The sequence below is a fragment of the Aythya fuligula genome, chromosome 3 (genome assembly GCF_009819795.1).
Source record: "Aythya fuligula isolate bAytFul2 chromosome 3, bAytFul2.pri, whole genome shotgun sequence".
Classification (NCBI taxonomy): Eukaryota; Metazoa; Chordata; class Aves; order Anseriformes; family Anatidae; genus Aythya; species Aythya fuligula.
In genome coordinates this window covers 71,593,256-71,619,669 of record NC_045561.1, presented here as the reverse complement: position 1 = coordinate 71,619,669, position 26,414 = coordinate 71,593,256, and the positions used below count along the sequence as shown (strand labels likewise).

At 38.3% G+C, this 26,414-nt stretch overlaps 1 protein-coding gene across 1 annotated transcript in view; it reads right to left on the bottom strand.

Moving 5' to 3' along the window:
- The window catches only part of SLC16A10 (solute carrier family 16 member 10), a 62,517-nt gene continuing 36,103 nt past the window's right edge, over positions 1-26,414 (bottom strand). Inside the window, exons 3-6 of the mRNA XM_032184895.1 lie at positions 24,053-24,491; positions 4,845-4,988; positions 2,159-2,387; positions 1-970 (exon numbers count right to left, since the gene is read on the bottom strand). Coding sequence (XP_032040786.1) covers positions 735-970; positions 2,159-2,387; positions 4,845-4,988; positions 24,053-24,491 — 1,048 coding nt within the window. The 3' untranslated portion in view covers positions 1-734. The remainder of the gene's footprint in view (positions 971-2,158; positions 2,388-4,844; positions 4,989-24,052; positions 24,492-26,414) is intronic.

Here is a 26,414-nt window from a genome sequence, read left to right as displayed (position 1 = left end):
TCTATCATTCAGCAGCTTTACTTTTAAATGTGTTTGCATTCTGAGCTCAGTTTGTGCATATTCAAAACCTATTCCCATATGAAATTTCATCCTTGATGTTCTTTGTTGAGGCTACTGTGAAAAATAGGAATCAATGCAAAAAACAGGTGAATGATTAAACTGAGCCAGCTGAGGTTTTTAGAGAAAATAAAACAGATGTTTAATAATTTAGCCTTGTAATGCAAAATGATTTCAGAAAGAGCTAAGGGAATCTAGAAGATGCATATTCATGTCCATGATATAGAATTATGAAAGACTGTAAAACAGCATGAGAAACTTCACAGATTAAGTCAGTTTTAAGAGCTACTACATATTCCAGTATAAAACACCCATGGGTGTGCCTGCATTGAGTGGACCATAAAAGTTACTGAATAATCCTGGGTCAGTGAACCAAAAACAGCTTCCACACTTCCAGAAATACATTCTGATGAATTAGAAAAATATTCTCTTCACACACAGAATCACTACGCATGTACACACTAACGCTACAAAACTTCAAATACCTTGAAAATGTGGCTTGAAATCAAACTCAACGACTCATCAAAAGAAGTCCAATGGTATAAAAGATTCTTAGAGCAGTTTTGCAATTTGAGCAATAGTTCAGAAGTCCTTTAGTATCATATAGTATCTTCAGCCAAAAAGTAGAAACATAGCTTTGGTAGAATAAAGTTATGCTGGTACAGGAAAAGAAAGCATCAAAAACCTGATTCCATTTCTTTGACTGTTTTTTCTGCAGCATCTGACACCAAAGTGCTTTCATTTTCCAGCATTTTCTCAGTAGTTTCTCCATCAACAGTTTTTGCTCTTTCTTTTAACTTCTGCCGTTCGTGGACCCAGGGGATGATACATAAAATAGCTCCACCGATAAGGGGGGGGACTCCAGCCAGGTAGAATGCTACATCATAGGTACCTAGGTGATCACGAAGCAGACCTGCAAAGGCAGAGAATTACCACCAAAAAATGCTGGGGCCTTCGGAATACACAAAAATCGTGTCTCATCTTTGGGTTCAGACATGTGAGGGTTGGCACAGATTATCATCATCACTATCCTGACTACCTGAAGGCCAAATATGGACGTAATACTTGTAGAAAGGTATTTCAGAACTGATTCAAAGACTTCATGTAAAGAAGAATTCATAATGTAATCATTCAACTACTTAATTACCATCCACTGTTAAAAAACGTGTGTCATATTTCCTATTTGACAGTTATGCATTTCACCTTCTCCAACATTTTAGTCTTCTAATAAACTTTGAGAAATTCTCCCCTCTTTTGCTAACAGTTGCCTTTGATCAAGTTGCCTCAATCTTGTTTTTGATATGCTGTACATATCACATTCCTGGCAGCCTCTTATTTAAAAAGAAAAGTGTGGTTTTCAGCAATTCACTTGAATCGCCCTTTCTCAAAACTACTTCTATCAGTTAAATTCTATTTAAGTATTAATAGCTGAGATAGTATATACAGATCAGAAATGACCTAATCTATCCTGTTACAGCTTAATAATTCTGCTCTTTATAATGCTGCATAGGTCAGCTATGTCTTACTAAGAATCTGTCAGTAGCCCTCCAACACCTTAGAGTAAATTACGACCAGAAATCACTGATGGTAAATACTGTAGCTAAAAGTCATTCTCACCTCACAAAGAACTCCCAGTTTTCATCTTAAAAACTTGTATTTTGTCAAGCAGACTTCCCTTAAAGGATGCTTAGAAGAAGGAACTAAAGTGACCAGAACTTTTATGCTCACAGTTGTTTTTACAAGAGCAAATTTTTGAGTCCATTTAATTTTTAGAGATTTTAACTTGGAGTCCTTCTGTTACACAGTCAATACATAGGCTATCACTTAAACAGCACGGGAAGTGTCAGGTCCTAAATCCAACCTGAAAACCTGCATTTCTCTTGAGAGGAATGTTACACCAAAGTATTTTTTATAAAAAAACATCTGAAGCAAACTTTTTTAAAGTGAATCAATAATCCACAAGCAGGAATTAAATTCATTATATATTCTGGGGCACAGACAGAAAAATCTTCCAACGTAGATGCACTGCAGATGACATAGGAACAGAAAATTTGGCAACCATAGAGGCATATTTACAGCTACAGACCATGTTTATTCTCACCTGCAATGGGTGGACCAACTGTCATAGGTATTGACATGAGTCCGAGGAGAAATCCTATGGCCTGGGAGACATCCTGAGCCCCAACAAGCTCGAAGGCAATAGGAGCCATAATGCAAATGAAGCACCCATCAAACAGGCCCATGAAGAGACAGACAGCAATGAGACCTCCAAAGACATGGCACAGTGGAATCATCATAGACATCAAGCCGATAAAGAAGAATGAGGCCACCTAAACGTAACCATGGAAAAATATAAAAACATACTGCATCAAACCAGCAAAAACAATGGGAATAGATGAGCCTCCTTGCATTCATAGTGAATCAAATTGTCTGCCCATATTTACTTTAAGGTAAATAAGCATGGATTGCCACCATTACAAAGCAAAATAAAATGAACACTTCGAACTGTCATGACATGCGATCACAGAAATTCCAGCACTCGTTTCACAATTTTTCAAAATGCATTTGTAATAAACTGTTCTACAATGATTGTGTAAGGAAGGAATTTCCTGCATACCAACATCTCTTGGAAAGTTACTCTTCAATCCTTCCACAAACAAAAGCCACAAAATGTATTTAAAAAAAAAATCATACAACTAAAGCACTCTATAATTAGACACCTCACTGCTGTAATTTAAGCAACAATATCAGTATTACTAGGAGCAAAGACTTGATGGTGCTTATATTCACAGGTGGTACCTGGAAGTCTCATTTCAATTTTTCCACACAAGCATCTTCTGTATTTCTGTTTATTCTTGTATATTTTTAATCTTCTATTTAATCTTTATATTCTACAAACTTTATGATTATTATTTGTTTGAAGTAAATTAAAAGAATATAAATACGTCTTTCTACAAAATGAAACAAAAAATCATTCCAAATAAAATCAAGTATTTAAAGAAAAGCAAAAGGTTATGCGCACCCATATGTCGAGCACAGCAAACCAATGTCCCACCTAAATGCACAAACAGGTTTTCCACACAAGGCATAAGCATTAAAAGAAAACAAGGTCACTTGTCACTCCTAAACATCACAACTTTTTGAAGGGTATTGTTGACCAGATTAACTGTATTTTAATTATTCCAAGGTTAAACACAGCACTAAAACCAGAATCACTAAACTTTATTTGTAAGAGACAGAATATATAATTTTATTACTAAAGATACCATTTACAAAGCAAAATAGAGTGAAACAGCTCCTTAGGGAGTGCAGAAACAGAAGAAAGACGAAGGCTGGATTTACTGGATAGAGCTTTTAGAAGCTGTTCAACTATAACACAGTCAAGTTTGAAGAGAAAACAGAGATTTCACCTGCACTGGTCAAAATTCATTTTTAATAATTTTCACACAAGATAGGATAATGGTATGAATGGTTGGACAGCCCAGAATAACGCCTGCAGTGAAAATTCATTTTCCCTCCTAAAAATGCTTACTTGAAACAGAAGAGCTGAAGATGAAGAGGCAGTGAATAACCTAGCAAAAGTAAATGTGTTATTCCCATTTGAAACTAGGAGAAACCAGTGGTATGCAGAAGCATCAGAACTCATGCCCTAAATAAGTCCATGGCTTTTCAGTTGTAGCCATCCAACAAAAAGCATAAAAAAGCTTACGGAGATTTACTGCAAGTTTGATATGTATCTGATAAAAAGATCTGAAGGTATTTGTGCCTTGGAACACCTCAATGCCATCTTTTCACTTCTAAAACTTAATATTGAAATTTCCTATAAGTGTAAGAATATGTACTGGGTCAATCTAAATGAATGAGATAAAGTCACAGTCCCTTTCATCAGGGAGTCTATACGTATGTAACCATGGCAACAAATACTTTTTCTTCAGAAAGTTGGTTCTTCCCCAAGAATTTTTGAGTAATGCAGTACAGATAATAGCCATTAGATGTCTCCCTTGTTATTCCTCATTTTATAAAAAAAGCCATCAGAATAAGAACACCCAGTAGCTGATAACATGTAAGTTATTACCTAAAGCTTTTCCAAAAGTCTGAACTACAACTGGCACTTTAAAAAAAAAATAAAATAAAAATTAAAAAATAAAGTTTTTGTAAGTGCGGAGGGCAAGAAATGGGTACCCATCTTCATCCCCAAACCTCAGCATTTCCCGAAACTGAAGGAACTTTTACCTCTTCCATGCAACTCTTTTTGCAAGTAACCCACTTCATTCAGCAAAACTTCTCAGCTAAGCACCTCTAATATTCTCGTTGGCTGAATCAGCACATGCTATGCACAGAGTATACTCTACACCAAATTATCACCTAATAAAGATCAAGAAAGAAGAACCAAAATCTTTAGTGGCAGAACATGAAGCAATCTTTCTGTACGCATCAAGCAGTTATGGGATAAAACAGGGAAAGCAGAATTCAGAGAATCATGAAAGGTTTTCCCACTCCCTTGCTAATGATTCCTGATTTCTGGCATTCCCTGATGAAAATTGTCAGTAGGTAGTAGCCATGTTTTCTTAACACTAAAAACAAAACCAGAAAGATCTAAAAGATTCATGAAGTTTACGCCAGAGGCCCCTAGTATCAAAAAACATGTTTTTTGCTACAGTGTTGAAATCTCTCAAATTTGAATCCTCAATCAGTTAATTCTGTTTACGTAATGGTTCCTGCAACAGGAGCCTTAAGAATACTTTTTGTATATGTGTATATTCCTTCAAAACCATGTGAAGACATACCTGTAAATAAACTTTTTTCGCACCGGGAATATAATCGGCAACTCTGCCAAAAATCAATCGGCCAATTCCTGAAGTAATGCCCAGGCACAGCAGCAGCACTTCTTCTCGCACATTGTCACCAAATCTGTCTTTCACATGCTTCATCTGTTTAAAAAGAGGGTTGAGGAAATAAACAGGCTTTAGAACAAAAAGGAAGAGAAAGCGTAGAAAACTTTGAGTTAAATAGAGGTGATCTGTGAACCTCAGACTTAAAATACGTCTACAAATGATCCAACTCGCTTATTCTACTGGGACGGGTTTTAAAAAGTTTTTGCTGCACCAACTTACCAGTATTAAGTGCGATACAATAAAACAATCTGAGAATGTATTGTTGCTTTATTCACATTTTTAAAGGAACTTATTTCAAGAAAACAACAAGGCTAACACCCACAAATTAAGGAGATCTCAAAAAGCATCCCCCCCAGGCACATTTAATATACCAGCAATAGATGCAACGTAATGCTGAATCCACAAATGATCCCTAGAACTGGGTGCGTCACTGGTTAGGTCATACTCTTGGGTCCAAGGGCACCAAATGATCAATGAGCATCACCACAATCCTGTTTTGTGCATTCAGGCAGATACACCAAACTTGTAACAAAGTTCAGGGGAAGAGCACGAGGGAAATGGGCAAAGCGGCGGAGGCTGCAGGGGGGGTCTCCCAGGCTGTCCATCCTGACATCGAGGGACAAGGAGGAAGAGGAGCAGGAACCACCAGCAGTGCCGAGCACAATGGCAAGCACTTGCAGGAGAGGGTGCGTTAACAGCAATAATAAATAGGGCAGATAAATAGGGCAGGCACAGGGGAAGAACCATTTAACAAGCCACTTTGACCTGCGGTCCTGCAAGTAGACCATCAAATACAGACGTGATGAATTACCAGTATCAGTAATTCTAACCTCTCAAGTCATGTAAAAGAAAGAAAAAAAAGAAGAAAAATCATAAGACTGGCTTGGTGGATTTGGATTTCTATTCTTTCTGGAGCACAAATAATAGCTTTTGTGGGCATTAAGGCACAATAATTTTAGATGGTATTTTGTTTTTCATTTTGTTTGGGTTTTGGTGGTTTGTTTGTTTATGTGTGGAGTTAAAACAGCCACGAAGACCAGAAACCAGTCATCGGACAGACTTTTGCGCAACCACTTTCTGAAACACTGTTGGGCAACACCAAATGCACCAAAGTGAGCACGAAGAGATGCAGAAATTATCGGCATAGTCCTGTGATCGCTGTGCTCAGAACTAGTTCTGAGAAAGAAATTGTAGAGACTCAGAGGTAAGAAGTAATCTGAAGAAAGTGATTTTTAAGGCATGATGCGGTCACCTTGTCTCAAATGGTTTTCTGCAGGCTGACAGACCTGGCGAGCAAAAGCCACACAGCAATTTTTGTTATGAGTAATTCTGATTAAAATCACTTCAAACTAGAGAATCCTTATTCCCCTATCTATAATGTAAAACTAAAGTTTTAGGAAGTACTTCTAGGCTGAAATGCTCAGGATTCTCTTGTTAATACACCAGCAGAGCCATTTTTTTTTTCAACATAAACATTTGCATCAAACATTTGGTTGATTTTCTTAAATATAAAATCAGTTGGTTTTTGTTTACTTATCACGTAGTCTATTAAATCTAGTATTTATTTGTCTAATGTAATTGATTTTTGTCAGAAAGGAAGAAAAATAAGGGTTGTTTTGTTTTTAAGCATGAACTTGATTGCAAGATACTTTCGATTTCTATTTTTGAGGATTTTTTCTTTCTTTTTAAGACCCATTTAGAAACAGAATCTGATGAAGTTTTTTTTTTCTGGAGTGATACTTAATATAAAAGATAAGCTGTTGTACTTGATGGTGTTCTGTCAAAGAGGAAAAGAAACACTGAATTTTCCCACCCCTACCTTTCCGGGTCTGTCAACACCTGCTGGCCCAGCTGGCAGAGAAGCCCAGGTATTTTCTGCCACCCTTTCCACCTGTTCTGCTTTCATGTTCCTGCAGCCTCCAGCTCCCTTAATTAGCAGACCTCATTCATCCAATCCCCAGGGGTAAGATAAAGGTCTACATCTAGATAACTACGAGCTGTGCATCTGCAAATGAGCACCTGGATTTCTCAAAGCAACACTCCAAGGGTGAAACGCTGTCCTTTCTCAGATCAACAGAGGGAAAGCATTAGATTCAACCAGCTGAGGTAGGAAAACAACAGCTACTTGTCTTCAGCTTCAAACATCTAAATTAGCAGTTATTTTTCCAGAATTCACTCCTTATACGAGCACCGCAACCTTCAAGAGAGCTTCCAAGAAGATGAAAGGAGCAATTGTTTCCCCAGGATGCCAGCAGGCAGTGGAGGGGGCTGTCCGGAGGTTTTCCAGACCCAACAGGACAGAGCCCTGAGTGACCTGGTTAAAAATTAACTATAAGTTAATTACATTTGTTGATGAAGCAGCATAAAAGAAATACCCCCAGAATTCAGGATTTCCACTGATTCTAGCTGAGAGTACTACTCAAAACCCCTCTGATGGATCATGGCTTGTGCGCCTTCTTGGGCAGCATCTCCTGCATCAACGCTCTTGTCGCTGCAGAACCGTACAGGCTGTAATTACCTGACTTTGCAGGCAGCCAAAGGGGGACCCAGGCACATGGCAGACACAAAGGCCACAGCATTTCCCTGTGGGTTTTGCCTGTCCTCGGTAACATACCAAACCCTTCGCACTTGGTAAGTTGCAAATCTCATTTGTCCATGTGTAGCAGAGGCCTGCAATTTTGCCTGTGCCAACCAGTACAAATAACGCAGCTCCAGAGGCTTAGGAGATAAGGAAAGCATTCTGAAGGAAATCTAGGATTACAGATCTCTAAATAGCACGTTATGACAGGAAATCTGCCACGCTTCCAAATTATGAAAGCTACGCATCTATAAATAAAAGAATCGGCAAATTATTAAGAGTTTTACACTTTTTCATTATTCTAATTTTAGAATACACATTTTTCACAAAGGAAGTTTTGATTTTGATTTTTCTTTCCCATACATTAAAAAAAGAAAAAAAAAAAAAAGCCTACACAAACAAACTTTTCATTCTTCAGGCTTTCGAGAAATGCACGAGTCCTATAGATGTCCAAGCACTACGGTGATTCCTTGGAATTAAAGTGGTGACCCATGCCTATAAGTAACCAAGACGAAGCTTTGTAGGAGGTGCCAGGTGAGGCTAAAACATAACCTTACACACAAAATCTATGATCAGAGACTAATCTATCATAGTGGCCATCCCACTCCGTATGGGATCCACCCTGAGATATAAACACTAATATTCAGAACTGTTTCTTTTCTTTTTTTCCTTCTTTTTTTTTTTTTTTTTTAACTATTAATTGGCCCTCTTAGCCAGATAACTATTTTAAATTCAGACACCCCAAATAGCTCTAGACTTGTATAAAGCATGAAACTCAGTGGTTAGTCTAGGCACTGCCATATCTCCATAATCTATTGATTTGTGCATCTGTTACTAATGCAGCGTTCAAAAACCCATTCAGTATTATTAGAAGACACGATGGCCTTGAACTCAGATTTTCATAGGAAATCCAATTATTTGTTGATAATTGAGCTCAGGTTATTTGTTCTTTCGAGCTGGAAGGGCAAGAAAGGCAAAAGACAGCAACAAATTAAGTGCACATCCAAGTAAAGGTATTAGCAATTGACAGGCCACAGTTGGAGCAGGTATAAATGGAAAAAATATACTGATGTTCCTCTTCAAGACTAAAACTAGATCTTCAAAATTTCAGAAAACTAAATGATTGTTTCTTTCATACATCATCTGAGAAAAGAACAGCCTTACTGATGATGCACAGACCTTTCTGTTCTGTTAGTGCCGTCACACAGCATCCTTCTTTCAATGAAGGAACCAACCACATGTCTGAACAAACTGATTCCTTTCAAGGCCTTGAATGCCTTAATAAAGATTGATCAAGAACTTTGCAATGAGCTGTCCTAGAAGACTGAAAGTTTCAGGGTGTGCTGAAAAACAAAACGTGAAATAGCTCTAGATAAGTCACTGTTTGGTCTATAACAAAAGAACTCAACACACACACACACACACAAAAGCAATTTGGTTCCCAGGGAACTGTACAATAATAAGCACATGGAAGATCATTCCATGCAAATACATTTCTGATCTAGACTCTGATGAAGTGTTTACTGCTGAACCAACAGCTCATGGACCAGCAACTTCTGAAATAATCTTGACTCCTGAACATCAACTGAAAAAGTGATATTTATGCCAGTAAGTGTGAAATAGCACTATTAATACCTAACACAGAATGATAGCACTCCCATAAAAATGTATCTGAGATTGATAAAGTTTTTGTTTTTGTTTTTTTCACTTTTGTTTTAATAAATCAAGTGTCTTCACCTGGCAAAAGTATGTGTATATATATGTTTCTGGAAGAGACATTCCCTTTTAGATATTTGCCACAACAGTGATACTTCCTCTTTCTAGCTCTGGCCAATTTATTCTACATAACAAACAAGGAAAGAATGCAAGAAACAAGGTGATTACTACCTGACAACCAGGAAATTTTCTATTATTTCACTAAGTAAAGCAGATTAAACAGAAGAATCTATACACTATAATGATTCCGAGTATCTTGAAAGACCGAGAGAGCTGGGGATGTTCAGACTGAAGAAGAGAAGGCTGTGGGGAGACCTCATTGCAGCTTTTCAATACTCAAAGGGGGCTCATAAAAATGAAGGGGAGCAACTTTTTGCTTGGGTAGATGACAAAACAGGAGAGAATGGTTTTAACCTAAAAGAGGGGAGATTTAGATTAGATGTTAGGAGGAAATTCTTCATTCAGAGGGTGGTGAGGCACTGAATGCCCCACCCCAGGAGGTGTTCAAGGCCACGTTGGATGAGGGAGGCCCTGGGCAACCTGACAGTGAGTGGTATCCCTGCCCATGGCAGGGGGGTTGGCACCAGATGATCTTTAAGGTTCCTTCCAACCCAAAGCCATTCTGTGATACGATGATACGTATGGTCAGTTTTACTCGAGAAATTCAGGTTATAACAGTTAACAGGTTAACTCTTGGGCCTATTTAACATAGAAAAGGCAAAGAATTCAGACTAGATAAAGAAAAACTTAGGTGGAAAATCAGTTTGGTTTGGTTTGTTTTCCAAAACAGCTTCCTGAAGAAGTTTGCCACCCAGAATAGTATTTTATTTTTTTTTAATCTCTGAGGAGATGTTAATGTTATCTTTAAGAATGTGTGGAGAATGAGTATCATCTCAGAGATTAAAACAGGCAACATACGCATATGACTTACAAATTGGAGACAACAAGGCAAGGGTCATTAACCGATAACCATTTTTTCACTTATTAGAGTCACAAAGGCCAATCATTTTTAAAGCAATTAAACCAGGTCTCAGGTCTTGAAAGGGTGCATGCCAGCAAAGAAGGCCCAAACAAATATTCAGGGAATGGTGCAAGAAAACACGCTGGGGTCTGAGAGTAGCCTGAAGCAGGAGAAAACCTCTACACTTGCAGCATAAGATGGTCCATGACTTCTGCTCACTCCCTCTTCAGCTCCACTTTCTCTCTCAGGATATTTTCATGTCCTGTCCCCGACTAGAAAGTCCTAGCTTTTGGAGATGTCAGCAGAGACTGCAACCCATTGGATCCCCAAGAGACAGCTTAAAAAAATGGGCACAAGGATACGGATGGATTGGCCTGGCTCAAGCAGCAGCAAGACAGAAAAGGCACACACATCTCTGGGCAAGCTCACAGTGACCGGCAAGGACGAGGAGTAAAGCCAGGATATGCAAGAACTGAAGTGCTATGTATACCCAAGGAAAGAAAGTGAAATCTTTGAATAGCTTACCCTTTTCAACCATTTTCTAAAATTGATTCTCATTTGTGACTACAGCCCCCAACTTACAATCACAGTTTTACAAGCTCCTTCTGGCCCTCATCCAGCACTTCCTCAACCTATCTTACTCTCAGAACTGAACTAGCCACAGTGTCTAAAATTAGCTACTATCAGCAAGTCCTAGAAAGTTACAGGTCAAGCACATTTAAACAAACAAAAATAACCCTATGCTTAAACATCTAACAGATTGAATCCCAAGCTAGGGATCGACATAGATTCATAAAAAAATAAAATCCATGTCAAACAACCTTAATTTCTCTCCTCTACATGGTGGGCAGCAAACTTAGTCAACACAGAGGTTAGATGTAATTTATCTCGACCTTGGCCAGAGTTTTGACATTCTCACACACACAGCAGTTCTCATGAAACAGTTTGGGATACATGATTTAGGTTAAACAACTCTAAATATGGATGTTGAACTGTTTGGAAAAGCTGTTCTTGAGAACAGTTACTACTGATTTATTGTAGCATTGAAGCCTGCCCCAATCTAAAATTATTTAATGTTTTCATTAATGATATGGACAGTGAACTAGAGAACGCTTACTGAATCTGCAAATTACATCAAATGAGGGAATACTTGCAGGTATTGTGAAGAAAGACAATTTCAAGTGAGCAGTGTGAACTAAATACGATTAATTTTCATTAAAAAATGTATGAGGTAAATAATATTCAAAAAAACACTGCTTGAGATTAAAAAAATAAATAAAAAATCAGATCAATGAAAACAAGATGGGAGTATACTGGCAACAGTTCTTCAGAATGGGACCTGAAAGTTTGGCAGATCAAGTTTCAACGTGTTCCAATAATGCCATCGTATTGCAAAAATAATAGGAGGCATGTCAATTCATAAGGCACATGGTGTGATCTTCACACCCTGCTCTGCACCAAGGCCTCGGTTGGGTTCCATCCAAGTGTAGACATTACTCATAACTGGGTAGCCCATGGTTCTCACAATGGGAGTAAAGGCTAAGGGAAAAAAAAGGGTGGAGGGAAGGAGGATGATGGGCTTAAGCTGCCCCCAAAAGAAAGTTAAGAAAACCTTTCCAAACGTGGAACAACTGCCAACTAGCAGAGATTGAAAGAAGCTATGGAGATTTTTAATACTAGTTGAGCTACAGTCGGATATTAGTTAAGCTTTAAATTGGGAAAAGTATTACAATTCCCCCACTGTTATACTTGATGAATCAGTGATTTGATGGATGTATATAACTACAAATTCATACATACTGAATGTTGTAACTTGAAAAGTTTATTTGTTTAAGCTCTGCTTTGGTAAAATTCTGCTGAACTTTTGATTAGTAATAAGCTTATGATTGAAGGAAAACATTTCCTGACATCACATCTCACTTACATTTTAGAAAAATAGTAATTCTTTTCAAATCCTTGTAGCATTTACTAATGTGATAAATTATTCTGTATCAGGTTATGACTTGTCTAATTAAAAGCAAGCATATTATATGCTATGCTATGATTAAGAAATTATGTTATTCCAAAACAATGGATCAAGATATCCTGTACAAATATCCAGTTACAAGAAAATACTTTCATAATCACTGATGATTAACACTGTATGCACTGGGCCTACTGAAAAACACTTAGGCTAATTGTTCTAAGCATAATTTACCATGGATTCTCAAAGAGCTAATGGGAGTGAAACTTGCAATATGGACTAATTTTGTTTAGCATACTTAAGCAAAACTGTAATATGGTTCTGCTGCTACACATCCAGTTTAGTCTTCCCTGACTTGAAAGAAAGAAAGAAAGAAAGAAAGAAAGAAAGAAAGAAAGAAAGAAAGAAAGAAAGAAAGAAAGAAAGAAAGAAAGAAAGAAAGAAAGAAGTAGATCTGTTGTACTATTCTGTCTAATATTGATTACGTTTTGGCCTTGACTTCCAGACAAACAAGGTCAAAAGAACTAGTCAGTCAAGTTAACAATCTTCTTAAGATGAATACCCTTCAAATTGAAAAACGTTTCTGAAAGACCGCTGCAGGACTGATTCAAGGTCTCTGGAATCTGCCCTATTGAAAAACTAAAGAAGTTCATTATTTCTGCTTCATGAGAACATTCCTGTTTTATAACTACTTAGACGAGAAGATGACAAAGTGAAACTCTGGAAGCTGGACTGAAATCGGAATAAAAGTAAGTGTTTGCATAAAGCAAAGTAGTTAATGTGGGAACAACTGAGGAATAGTTAAACTAAAGCTTTTATAAAAAGGCCAGTTTCTATTTTTACAAAACGATGCTATTAGCTCAGGTGAGTTTTTCAACTTAACAGCAGAATTAGAAATAAGATTAACAAGTAAGATTATATAATTAATTTGTGTCAAAATAAAGCAGCTGATTACAGCAGCTCCTTCTAAAAATCTTGAACATAAGGAAAATTGTGTTTTTTACGTGTCTTGAGGAATAACGTAATGTGAAGCTAATTTGATGGTGGGAGTTGACTGGTTAATAAAATAGGGATTCATTCATGTACCTACACAAATGTTACAATGCTACTATCTTCTTCTAAGACAGGCTGACTTCCTTAGTCCACACAACAATATATTAGGTCTGTTAGGACTAGACTCTTGAAACCATAGGATTCAGGTGAGTGAAATCAAGTCACATTCTCAAGCCTTCATTCAGCTGCCACATAACTTTGTGGGCATCCACAACACTTCAGTATTTAAGATCTGCTTGTGGACATGCTCATCATCACCTCAGTTTTGACAGGGCTGAGTGAAGTACCTGTCTCGTTCTACTGGGAGACACAGGGGAAAACAAACCACATCTCTCAGTAGCCTTGATTCTAGATGGAAGTGCCAAATAACGCTGACAAATATCTACCAGATCAGGGCCCAGCAAAATTCAATCCAGTAGTTGTATTTTCCTTTAAAACACGATAAAAAGATATGATAGTGACAGACTCCTCTTACAGAGATACAGCCCTCACTCAGGGTATAGACATTTGTGTAGTTTTCTTTCCAGCCTGAAGCAACCTAAAACCATGCCTCCCCTTTCCTAGGAAATACTCTACTCTGTAGTAACGACTTAAATTTTAACTCAATCAGCAGGAAAGAACCTGGAAAATAGATCATGACTTCACTAGCAGCAACCAAATGGAAACAGCTAGGCTTCAAGATTTCCTCAAAGGAAAGCACAAAATACGTGAAAAGAAATTCACAAGTCTGAACAAAAACTAAGGAGCAAAGAGGGTTTCTAGGCAGCTCTTCCTGGAGCAGAAACTGGATGCAAAAGCTAGTCTGCGTGAGTGAAGGAAGGTTCTTCACTTAATTTTGATGAATAGGTTTCTCGACTCTGGATGAGAATAGTACAAAAAGAAAGTCAATTTTGATCCCAGGTTTCTGGGCACCTATGGAGCAGAAAGAGTTTAATTCAGGCTATGATGCTTCAAGCACCCAAAAAGACGGGAAGCTGAGTACCATTAGAATAGCATTAAATATATATTTATTTATTTTATTATTCTCTGACTTAACTATAGCCTGTCTGATATTCGAATAGTTTGTATTATCCAAAAATATATTAATTAGAGACTATTAGAGACTGATACAAGGAAAATTATAATGTAATTCAGACCTCTCAATCTGCTAGCATAGCACAGGCCAGAAGTTTGCTCTATGCTTCATTCTTATCCTTCAAAGTCTTACTGAATATACTGCTACCTAATGTATTTTATTGCAGTGAACTGTCATTTACTCTCATGTCTGGGAGGGGAGGGAAATACACACATTTCACTTACTCTTTTCAGTTTCTGTTCTTTCTGTACTTACAATTTTTACTCTTCTCCAATACATACTTGGAAACAGCTTAAACATGTTTTCATACAAAGTAGGATTTTTTTTTTTATTTTATTTTCACTCCCACCACCCTCCAGTGTCAAAAGTAGATAATAAAAACTAAAAAGTAGTGAAGAATAAATACTGCCAGATCAACGTTGAGAAATACTGAGAAAGAAAAGAGGTGCACAGGATAATTACAGAAGTGGGTAAAGGGGGAAAATTTCACTAACCTGGGCAGTCAAACTGCAGCAGATGTTGAGATCTGAAGGGAGATAAATGCAAAGATTAGCAAAGCAAGTAAAGCATGGGGAGCCACTGAAGATTTGAGGTCTCAGAAATATCCTCCTTAATTACACTGGACCCTTACAAAACCAGTGCCTTGCTAACTTTTTTTTTTGGGGGGGTGGGACAGAAATATGGTAGATAAAGTGGATGAGAAACGTAATAAAATCAACAGGTATACCTACAGCTTTATCTTCAGATTTCCTAGAGTATGGAGAAATATCCTTTTGACACAGTTACCTGTTAGTACATCATTTAAAAGATACTATCCTATCTTTACAAAACATACTAACAATAATTTCTGGGAAATGAATGATGTAGTAGCCTTCAGGCAAATGAATGATGGAGGAGATCTGAAAAAATTAATGGGTTTCTTGAACAGCAACCAATGAAAGCAAGTGAACATGATGACGGAGGGTGATTTTTTTTTTCCATTTTTAGAGTTAAAATCCAGATGTACCAATCAGATATTAAACACTTTTTACACTTCTTTTTTTTTTTTTTAGCAGCAAACTTGTGACATAATACGAGTGGTTCCCAAAACAGAGACAATATTTACCTTACAAGAACTGAATTTCTTCAGGATGTGCTATGTGTACACGCTTTACTGTGGATGTGCATGCATTTTAAATGTTTCAGTTGAGAGCTTTTTGGTTAGTAGAGTCCATATATCATACATCGTACTTTTCATCATTCTCTGCACTCAGACATACAGGACAGCATCTATAGCTGTGCTGCAATTTGTCTCCAGTAGGGAATCCAGGGCACAGGACTTCAGGGGAGGGAAGAGAGGTACAGGACTAGGAGTGTGCACACAAAAGTGTCATTGTGAGCAATGGCTTGGGTCCCGTGAGCAGGGCATCAACTAGTGCAGCAAGATTTAGCCTGGCCACCCTCTATCCTGTGCGGATAGAGCAGCTCAGATCTGCCTGGAGAATGTTGGTGGTCACTACCCAGTGTGTATTTTCCAGTATAATTCTTTTTAAGGAACTAAAGCTTTTGCCAGGGGGAGGTGCAGTTTATAGGTGGAAAATAGCCGTCTTTCTGAATGGGCAGAATAGAGAGACTGTACAGTCCCGAATAAATAAGGCCTTTCACAAACCGAACACACACAAGCGAATACAGTTTTCAAAATACATAGCAAGAACTTTGAGTAAGTTCCTAGGAAAACCGAGTACAGAGGATCTCATGAGAGCCTGGCTTTTTGCTTCTGAGTTGCTTGCACAGGAAGATGGTTTGTACTGGCAAGGGTTCCACGAGGCAAAGGTTCAAGCATGCATGGGGACTAGATTGAATTCGCACAGCAGAAACAGATCTCTTACGAGCACGAACAAGGCAAATCAGTGCTACACAGCTGAGAAAGAGGTAGAGACAAGAAGTCAAAGTAGCTGGCTGGTAAAGAACAGGGCTGAAGGACAGATCATGTTGGTTCAATTTAAGAAGGTAGTCCAATTGGGGAGAAAAAAAAAAAAAAGTTGAATCACAGGAAAGCAAGGATCTTGCCCTCAGGGAAGAAAAAAAAAATAAGAAAAAAATCAAATCTGCTTAGCAACAAAAATCTGCATCATCTATGATCCACATCAGCAAGCTCCCCTGTTCACTACGTTCTTTCTAAAGTGGAAAAGAAAAAAAAAAAAGACTTTTCTTTACTAAAGAGCCAGAACTAAATGGATGTCGTAGCAAAAGATGGAAACTATAGAGCAGAAGACAGCAGTATCTTTTTGCAGACAGACTACATACGTGGGTGTAGCAGCTAGATCCAGCAACTTCAAAGTAACAAACAGAGATCTGGAGACAGACTAAGCCACACAGCGCAGATAACTAAGCCTACTGGAGCTGTCTGATTTTGTGATGCAGCCTGGAAGGTGAATGAGTTTGTTTGTATGCATAAACAAGTTCTTATGACTAACAAAGTACTTCACAGAGATTCCAACCATCACCATGCCCCTCTCTATAATAAAAAAAAAAAAAACAGCCCTCATTAGGATGGTGAAGATTTTGCACTCCGATTAGCTTCCTCCTGAGAAGCAGACTGCCTAAATCATTGCATTTGTTGTTGTTTTTCTATGACAGCAAACAAAACAAAAAACAAACAAAACAAAACAAAACAAAAAAAACATTTTGAGTGTAGGTGCCAGTCATCTGCTCTGATGAGGTACAACTGAAACAACTTAATTGCTTTAAAGAAGTGAATTCCCTACGTGGGGGAAGGACTATGACCTTTCTCTCTGATCACAGAAAATACAATTTCAGTATTGCCCATCACAATCTTTAAGCCCAGAGATTATCTACGAGAATGGATTCTTACATTCTTGAAACAGTTCACATTTTGTGCACGCTGTATCTGTCACTAAAGCCAGTGAGCTTCTTCCCCCCCGTGAACTGCTCACCGGCGCTTCTGCCCTGCGTGTCAGCAGAAAGTCCCTCGCAGAGGGGCTTTTTTCTGCTGACATTTCCTCTCTTCCAGGAGATTTCCTACTGTCGAAGGTATCGGAAGGATGGCTGAAGCAGCACGAGAAGAGGAAAGAGAAGAGATGACTAGGCACGCCAGGTGGGCAATGCTGACTCAAAGCCTCCAACTGGGCCAAGGGCCTCCGAAGGATAACACGGCCAGTCACTTAATCCCTGTCACAGCTGCCTGTGGCTGAGCAGAGCAGGGGTGACTGGCCTGGGAGGAATGCATAACATAACAGGCTCTTCTTCCCAGCTGTTCCCAAGCTCTATAAAAAGAGAAGAAGGCTGAACTGACGATCTTCACGCAGCATACGCATCGAACCTCTCAACTTTTCCAAGCCCCGTAATTCCTGGTTTACGTACGGAAAAGCACAGCAACACAGAGGACATATCTACTGTGGGATATTTATATTCCACGGTGAGAAGCAGGGTCTCTCTTTCTACAGTGATCACAGCCCCACAAGCTGGTGCCCGCTGCTGGCAGCCTGGCCTGTTTAGACACTAATCCTTCACCACATTGGTGCAGTTTCCCCAAGAATCTGAACAGCAGTTTACCAGCAGAGGCAGCCAAGCACATTTTGAAACAGCGTAAGATGCCAGCAGAACCCAGGTCTGTACCTAATGGCAGTGCTGGGGCTGCTGTATCTTTTTGAGAACACTTTTCATCTGGCCAGCTGCTTTGAAGCCTCTTTAATTCTTAATTTGTGAGGCATTTTCCCTTCCAATACAGTTGATGAAAATCTTCGAGCAAAGTCCAAGGAGATGCTTTGTTTCTCAGTGGCAGCTTCTAGTACCTGAGGCAATATCCACCTGCTTATTCCAGGAGCTGTGGCTGCGCTCTCGCTTCCCTGCTCTTTGAAGGTCCAGCTGAACCTATTCCTGGTATGTGCAGATTCATAAAAGCAACGAAACACTGAATCTGTGGCATCTATGTACGAAAGGGCATAAATCCATTATTTAAATCCGGATCCCAAGACAGATTTTTCCAAAGAATTTGTTGGAAAAAAAAAACAGCCAGGAGGACACCACATCTTAGACCTTAAATCTGAAGCACACAGACACAGAACACATGCATTCCATAACCAAAAATCTCTACATACACAAGTATGCACCTATGGAACATACTGTTGCACCTATGGAGCATACTGCTGTTTTGAGGTTTGTTTGTTGATGTTGTTTTGTCTTAAAAAAAAAAAAAAAAAAAAAAGTAATTTATATTTACACTATTTTAATTATTCAATTTTTCCATTCAGGTTTTCACCCTACATTTGAAATACAGGGCTGAAGGTGTCAAGCACTGTAAAAAAAATAACATGACCTATAATTAGCAACAAGACGTATTCAATAAAAGCAACTGCTACACCAAACCACATCTTTATTTAAAACTGATTTGATGGAGGTGTTGTCAACATCCCAGGACAAATTACTATGGGACTGAAACATGGCACACAAAGTGTTAAGATGATGTTCTGCAGCCCTATCAGTATTCCTCACATTGGCTGACTATTGCTATCAAAACACAACACAGTACTGGGCCACGTTTTATGAAATGTGGCATTTCTGACAGTCCTAAACTCAAACTGAACCTACCTTAGAAGAGACTATTCAGTGACAACACCCATTTTAAGCAGTATTTATTTTCACCCTGCTAAATAAAGCACAAAAAAGGCAAGGGCATCCTTTTTAAACTGCCTAGCATGCTCTGTCACATTTTAAACAGAGTTGAAATAACAAGTTCCTAAGAATTAACAATGTATGATAAGAAGATACTTAAAACTGAGAGGAGTGTTGGCCATTTGCTTTAGTAATCCCATGAACTATTAACTTCCTATTCAACAATCTGAATCACTGATTATCACTGTATATAATAAAACTGAGTCAAAACCTACGTATACTAATTCTCCTAGCCCAGTCCACCAAAATTGTATGGAATGGAACACGCACTAACAGAATTTGACATCAAGCAAGTTGGGCTAAATAAAAGTTCTCCTTTTTTGATTCTCACCTTGAAAAGACAAAAGGAATATGACGTCTATTTCAAATATAGCAGATGGCTGCAAATCAGGCACTGGTAACTCACGCCAGCTAGCACACCATATAACTTGCTCATTTGTTTAATTTTGGTTACAGCCTAGTTCATGGGAGGTTCTTTTATCTTGTTTTAACAGACTTTTGCTCAATCTAGCAAACATGGAGAGGGTGGATAAAATTGTGAAGGCATGGCTTTTATTCCAAAACCCAAAATAAACTTATATATCTTTCTTACCTCCTCCTTCCCAATATGCTTCAGGAAACACGAAAGAAACAGAAATCCGTTCTGGCCTCAGAAGCGGACAGAGCCAGATATTATATTACTGACCAGCTGCAGTGCCAAGCCAGCAGGCAGCAGCTGATGTGCTGTGCCTGTAGCACACCGTGCCTGTAGCACACCATGCCTGCAACCTTCAGCTCTGCTAGGCTCGACTGGTGGCACACAACTGGTAGGCACGTGGAGCATGTGCCCGCTTCACGGGTGGTGTTTGGAGATCCTTGGAAACAAAGCTGAAATCCTGATAAAAGGTAGTAGTACACAGGTAAAGAAGATGGCTGGGCATAGTTTTCAAGTTGGACAGGCCCAAGGCAGGCCTTCTCAGCAGCAGAGGAAACTCTTACTTTCAGGAGAATAATTTACAACTCCATCCCTAAATCTTTCCTGGAGCATCATATGTAGATTTGTTTTCACTGGGCACTTGCAACCAGCAGCAGTCTAGCAGCCTGACTATTGCCGACCATCCCCAACAGCAGAAAGATTCAAGAGTTTTAGCATAATGAAAGCTGTCAGATGTCCAAGCATGAAATCCCTTTTCCAGTCTTGCATACAAGTTTAACAACACAGTAAACCATGGCACAGTAGTAACTTTCATTTTCTAAAGCAGAGGAAAGTAATTCTTGGTTTGGAAGATGCACAAACAAAGGTCATTTTTCTTTTCCTTATAGCCTTCAATTTATCTGGACCTTTTGGAAGTACATAAAATCTGGTTTTTTTGTTTGTTTGTTTGTTTTTGTTTTTTTTTTTTTTTTATCAAAGCAGACAAAACTAGATTCAAAAAAAAAAAAAAATCCAGAGTTATCTACTGGAGTTTAAGTATTTGTGTTGAAGGGCAGAATTCATGCTGTTCCTTCACAGAGGCATTCTCCAACACTTGCATATTCAGACTTTCAAATACAGATCCACAGAGACCTTCTAAAGTTTTAGGGAGTCCTCCAAGCATACAGTGGGACTTCATAGATCAGGTGGATTGAAAAGACCTTCAAGATCACCAAGTCCAACAAACCTAGATAACTCTACACATCATTGCCCACCAGCAAATAGCATTACAGTTCTTTACTTATTCATGTTTTCATAAAAATAAATTCATCTTTCAAGTGCCCAGTTATAAAAAATACCTTCCCTTTGAAATCATTATGCTAGCTACCATATATATGAATGAAATGTGTAAATACAAGAACGAAAGCTAAGCTGCTTCTTGTTTAGAAGGACTGTATTTAAAAACAGTGGGAGCTTACTACACATTATTTAAGATTTTTCTCTGGTTTATAGGAGGAGTGGAGCAATTATACTGTAAAATTAGGTATTTAATAGAAAAATTAAAATTTGTGGGTTTCAGGGTTTGTTTTTTTTTTCAGTAATAAGACTTAAAAGTAAGGAGTTCCTACAAGTTGGTAGAGCTTCCCCTCTCAAAAGGGACATAGAAACCAAACTGACTACCAAAGTCTTAGTTAAAAAGTTAGGTTTCATTATTCCTCTGAATCAAAAAAAAAAAAAAAAGGCATTAAAAAGCATTTAAATCTCTTACTATAATTTGGAGGCAGTCTTTAAAATAATAGATTATAAACACTGTAGAACTATTTAAAAGTAGGATATCAACCATTATATTACAAATAGCTTCCATCAAATTTTTTTAGGATCACAGAATATTCCCAGTTGGAAGGGACCCACAAGGATCACTGAATCCAACTCCTGGCTCCACACAGGGCCACCCAAAAACCAGCCCATGTGTCTGAGAGCGCTGTCCAAACTGCCCTGGGGAGCCTGTCCCAGTGCCCGACCCCCTCTGGGTGCAGACCCTTTCCCTAACCCGCATCCTGACCCTCCCCTGTCCCAGCTCCATGCCATTCCCTCGGGTCCTGTCGCTGTCCCCAGAGAGCAGAGCTCAGCGCCTGCCCCTCCGCTCCCCTCGTGAGGGAGCTGCAGGCCGCCATGAGGCCTCCCCTCGGCCTGCTCTGCGCGGGGCTGAGCACACCAAGACACCTCAGCCGTTCCTCATATGTCTTGCCCTCCAGACCCTTCACCCTCTTTGTAGCCTTTTCATGTACTACAGCTGTATTTTGCAATGAGATTTTTTGCCAATCTGATATGAGGGAAAAAAAAAAAAAAAAAAAAAAAACATATTTAATACTTGTATTTTAGAGGTTCTGCTTGGCTAGTCTTATCCTTCAATTCTCTGGAAACATTAATAGCTGTATCTAATAGCTAACAGTATTCTTGGCTGCATTAGGCAAAGTATTGCCAGCAGGGCAAGCGGGGTGATCCTTCCCCTCTAACTCAGCATAGCTGAGGACATACCTGGAGTACTGTGCACAGTTCTGGGCCCCCCAGTACAAGAAAGTCCTGGACAGAAAAGAGTCCAATGGAGGCTGCAAAGATGATCAAGGAGCACCTTTGAGGAAGAGAGGCTGAGGGAGCTGGGACTGTTCAGCCTGGAGAAGAGGAGGCTCAGGGGGATCTCATCAATGTGTATAAATACCTGAAGGGAGGGTGCAAAGAAGACAGAGCCAGGCTGTTTGCAGTGGTGCCCAGTGCCAGGACACAAAGCAAGGGGCTCCATCTGAGCACCAGGCAGCACTTCTGTGCTGTGCGGGTGACAGAGCACAGGCACAGGTTGCCCAGAGAGGCTGTGGGGTCTCCTTCTTGGATGTCTTCAAAAGCCCCCTGGACACATCCTGGGCAAGTAGCTCTGGGTGCCCCTGCTTGAGCAGGGGTTGGAGCAGGTGGCCTCCAGAGGTCCCTTCCAAAGCGATTGTGTAATGCTTACTCTACAGCACTTCCCCTTTATTCCCCTGAACACTTTATTTCAGAACATCTCTACAGAATTTTTGAAAAACAGCATGAGATCTAGAGTCATAGAATCATTCAGGTTGGAAAGGACCTCTAAGGTCATCAAGTCCAGCCGTTAACCCAGCACTGCCAAGGCTACCACTAAACCACGTCCCTAAGCACCGCATCTACATGTCTTTTGAAGACCTCCAGGGACGGTGACTCAACTACTTCCTTAGGCAGCCTGTTCTAATGCCTCACAGCACTTTCAGTAAAGAAATCTGTCATAGTGAAGAAAGATGTCACCCTAGCCTCATCATTGAATTAGACAATTTCCAAGGACTATTCACTGTTTTACAGAATAAGATCTACTTATCATTAAAAATTAAGTAACAAGAACCAGCCATGAATAAAAATCAGTTTATAACTGCTCAAAAGCAAACCACTGCACACCCCTAGGTATTTTTTTCTAATGTTAGTATGCATGATCCAGAGTCAGTAACCTCACCAATGTATTACCAGAACGCAGTAATGCCGCCTGCTATATTATACACAAACTGAAGGGCTTATAAAGAGTCAGAAAATTTTTGATAGAATTCAAGACATTTATTATCATGAATCTTACTGTAATGTCATGGATGAATAATAAATATTCATGTGATATCCCTGCTTTCACAGTGCTTAGTAAATCTACTAGACCATGCCCTTTATCAAATGCTCTTGAATGGGAGGATGAGAGATGATGTAAATAGCACAGCCCATTGCAGGTTTGGTGGTTTGTTTTCTTTCCCCTTTTAACTTCTTGGTTTGCAACACTTCAGTTTAGACAGCACCACCAGGGTTCAAACATAACTCACCACTGTATAAATTCATCTTAACTACACTTCATGTAATGCATCTCCCAGTTGCATCTAAATGTCTTAGATTAAAAGTGTACACGCCAAAAAAAGGTTCAGTACATGAATAAGAAATGGTTGATTGCCAGATTCCCCACCATCAGAAACTAAAACTGTAGCAGTTATTGTAAACAGTGATAAAAAAAAAATGTTGAAATGGCAACTAGAAGCCCCAAGATAACAGGGCCAGAAATATGTGCTATAGTGATAAACCACAAAACTAAAGTCTGAGAGACAGATAAATCCTAATCTTTTGCATTTAACAAAAAAAGGAAAATAGCTGATAAAATATAGCCTAAAATGCAATTTTTAACAAACATATCATAATTTAATGGAACAAAAATTAGAAATCAGATATTTTTCCCTTTTCCTGCTATTTACTCCTTCCTCCCATTATACCTCTAAAATGCACAAGTACCATTGGCAATGTTTGCAGCTGAGTGGCAAAAACAACAAGCAATCCTCCTTATCACCCTCTTCAGAATAGCACAGAATATTTTTCAAATGTCTCTTTTCATGGTTAAAGTATTTTACATCTTTCTTGCTATAGAACCTAAAGTTGAGAACGAGGAGCTAAAATTTTAACTGGCTTAGTCTACTGGTTTTGATTAGAGCCCTGGAATCTCCTTTAATCACAGACATCATCAGAATTAATTTAATGTTTCTCCCCAAAACTTCTTTAACTTAAATGTTGATTCCTATCACTGATCTTAGTTCATAGCACAAAGGGAAATTACAGTACTTTTAAACACATCATATGTAGGAAAAGATCTGCACTTACCAAGTGGACATAAGGCACAAAGTATCCAAAAAGTGCAGCTGGAATCCCAAAAGCCCAGATTCGGTAACTCATAACTTTGAAAACGGAGAAATTGAAAATCTTTTTCTCAGGAGGAAATCTGAACTTGCCCTTCTTTGCTACCTCCTTGTCTTTGGCGTTGGAAATGAGGGGTTTGTACGTAAAGCCAGCCAGGAACAGAATAAACATGAGGACGCACAGGACCCGTAAGGTGTTGAACAGGTCAACAGAATCAATCAAAACTCTCAAGAGGAAGGGCAGTGTCACAGTGAATAAGCTGCTGCCAGCAGTGACGATGCCATTCACTAGTCCAAGGCGTTTCTTGAAATAGTGCCCAAGAATGACCAAAGACGGCTGGTATGCAAATGAGCAGCCGCAGGCAAATACGACTCCATAGGTGAAATACAGAGGTTCAATGGTGCTGTATCAAAAGAAAAGAAAAAAAAATAATGTTTCGTTAAGCACTTACACTCACATTGAACTACCATATACAAGAGTTTTTCTAATGAATTGACATATTTTCAGGAGTGAGTTAAGAGTTTATGTGTACTTGTGGTTGAATTACACTGTGTAAACTTAATTAACCAACTCTTTTTTCTAATGAACATTTCCTAGAACTTCATTGAACAGAATTAGTTAATTCAGTAGAATTATACCAAGTAGCAGTTATTTCAGTAGAATTATACCAAGTAGTCTGAATAAAATTTTAAAAATCATTGTCAAGATGAATGCGCCAAATATAACTTTAAACATATTAGTGTTTTTTTTTTTTAATTATTATTTTTTAGTGTTTCTTTTGTTTGTTTAAATATGATTATATTGCTTTGGCTTATACATTTCTTCCTTGTTCTAGCAGTTCAAACATAATATTTGGTCCTCCTCATGAACCGAGAAGAATTAAACATTTACATAGCTTATTATGAAAATACAACAGCAAAAGCAGTAAGCATTATTAGTAATAAAAAGATATTTTTTTTAAGTTTTGGTAATATAAACCATTATTAGGAAATGACAGAATTTTTAGTTATTATGGTTTAAGACAAATATTCCCTTCTTTATTATATATTCTAAATTCTTTGTTTTGATTCAGATACTGGATATGCCAAGAAAGAAAAAAGAATTGATAATGAAGTATTTCAGCTCTTGTTAAGGAGGATCCCCATCACAAGTTTCTCCACCATCACCTGCATACAGCATGACTGAAATTAATTAAGGCCATTGCATTATATCACAGACAGACATAAAAAGCTCATTGAGCAAGAAATCTTAACAGTATGTAGTAACAGTGTTAGTATTAAATTAGTACTCTACTATCGATAATTCAAAGAAGACATTTTTACATTTTGATGAAAGAGCACGAGTGTGTGAAAAGCATTATAACAACTTTCTAAAGTGAAATGTGATTTTTTTACTTTTTTTTTAAAAAAATATATATATATATGTTTATAAATGAACCATAGGTTCTTTTTAATCTGCTAACACCTGCTTTTAAAGCAGTTGCAGAAAAACAGTTTATTTATTTATTAATAGTATGAATGCTTTATTTGGCGTGTTTCACCACAGAACATTAGCTGCCAGCATCTCTGCATGTTCTGCAAGCTTCCCATGCAATTACAGAAATTCTTAGAAAACAGTATTTGATTAACCATCAACTATGGTGCTGTGTGTAATTGTGAAAAGGACTACATGTGTAACATTATTGTTGCTTTCGAAACTTAACTATCAATTTATAAAACATTAGGTAGCCAAAAGAAACAGTGCAAGAGGGAAAGACTGATTACCTTAAGCAATGGAAAACATCCAAGAAAAATAAAATCAGAAGATATAAAATGAGAGGAGGAACATAATACAGTAAGGACAAATAACTTTTGCTTCCTTTCTGTGGATTCAAACAGTTTGCAGTATGATATACGTAAAAAAAAAAAAATCTCCTGCACTGCAAATGCTCTTACATCTCAGCTTCCTAAGAGATACAATTTGTATCAAGTATGTATGTAACAAAAGCAGTAAATCATATTTAGATTTGCCTGCTGTATGAAATTTCACCACTTCTAGAACACTTCTATATCTGAACTATACATCCTCAATTAACTGATAACATCAGCATAAATCATTTTATAGTGTGAGTAACACAATAAAACACTAAGAATGCACATTAACCTGTAATGTACTATAATAAGAACTCATCTCTCATCCAAAGCACAAGTGCTGCTCAAATTCTAAAACAAAATTCAAACAAGCTAAAGTATTTTTTAAAATCAGTACAAAATAACTTCCTTTGGCATGCAGCTTCTGTAGTGTTGTTCCAGTGGATATCAGGGAAATGTATAAGGATGACAACCTT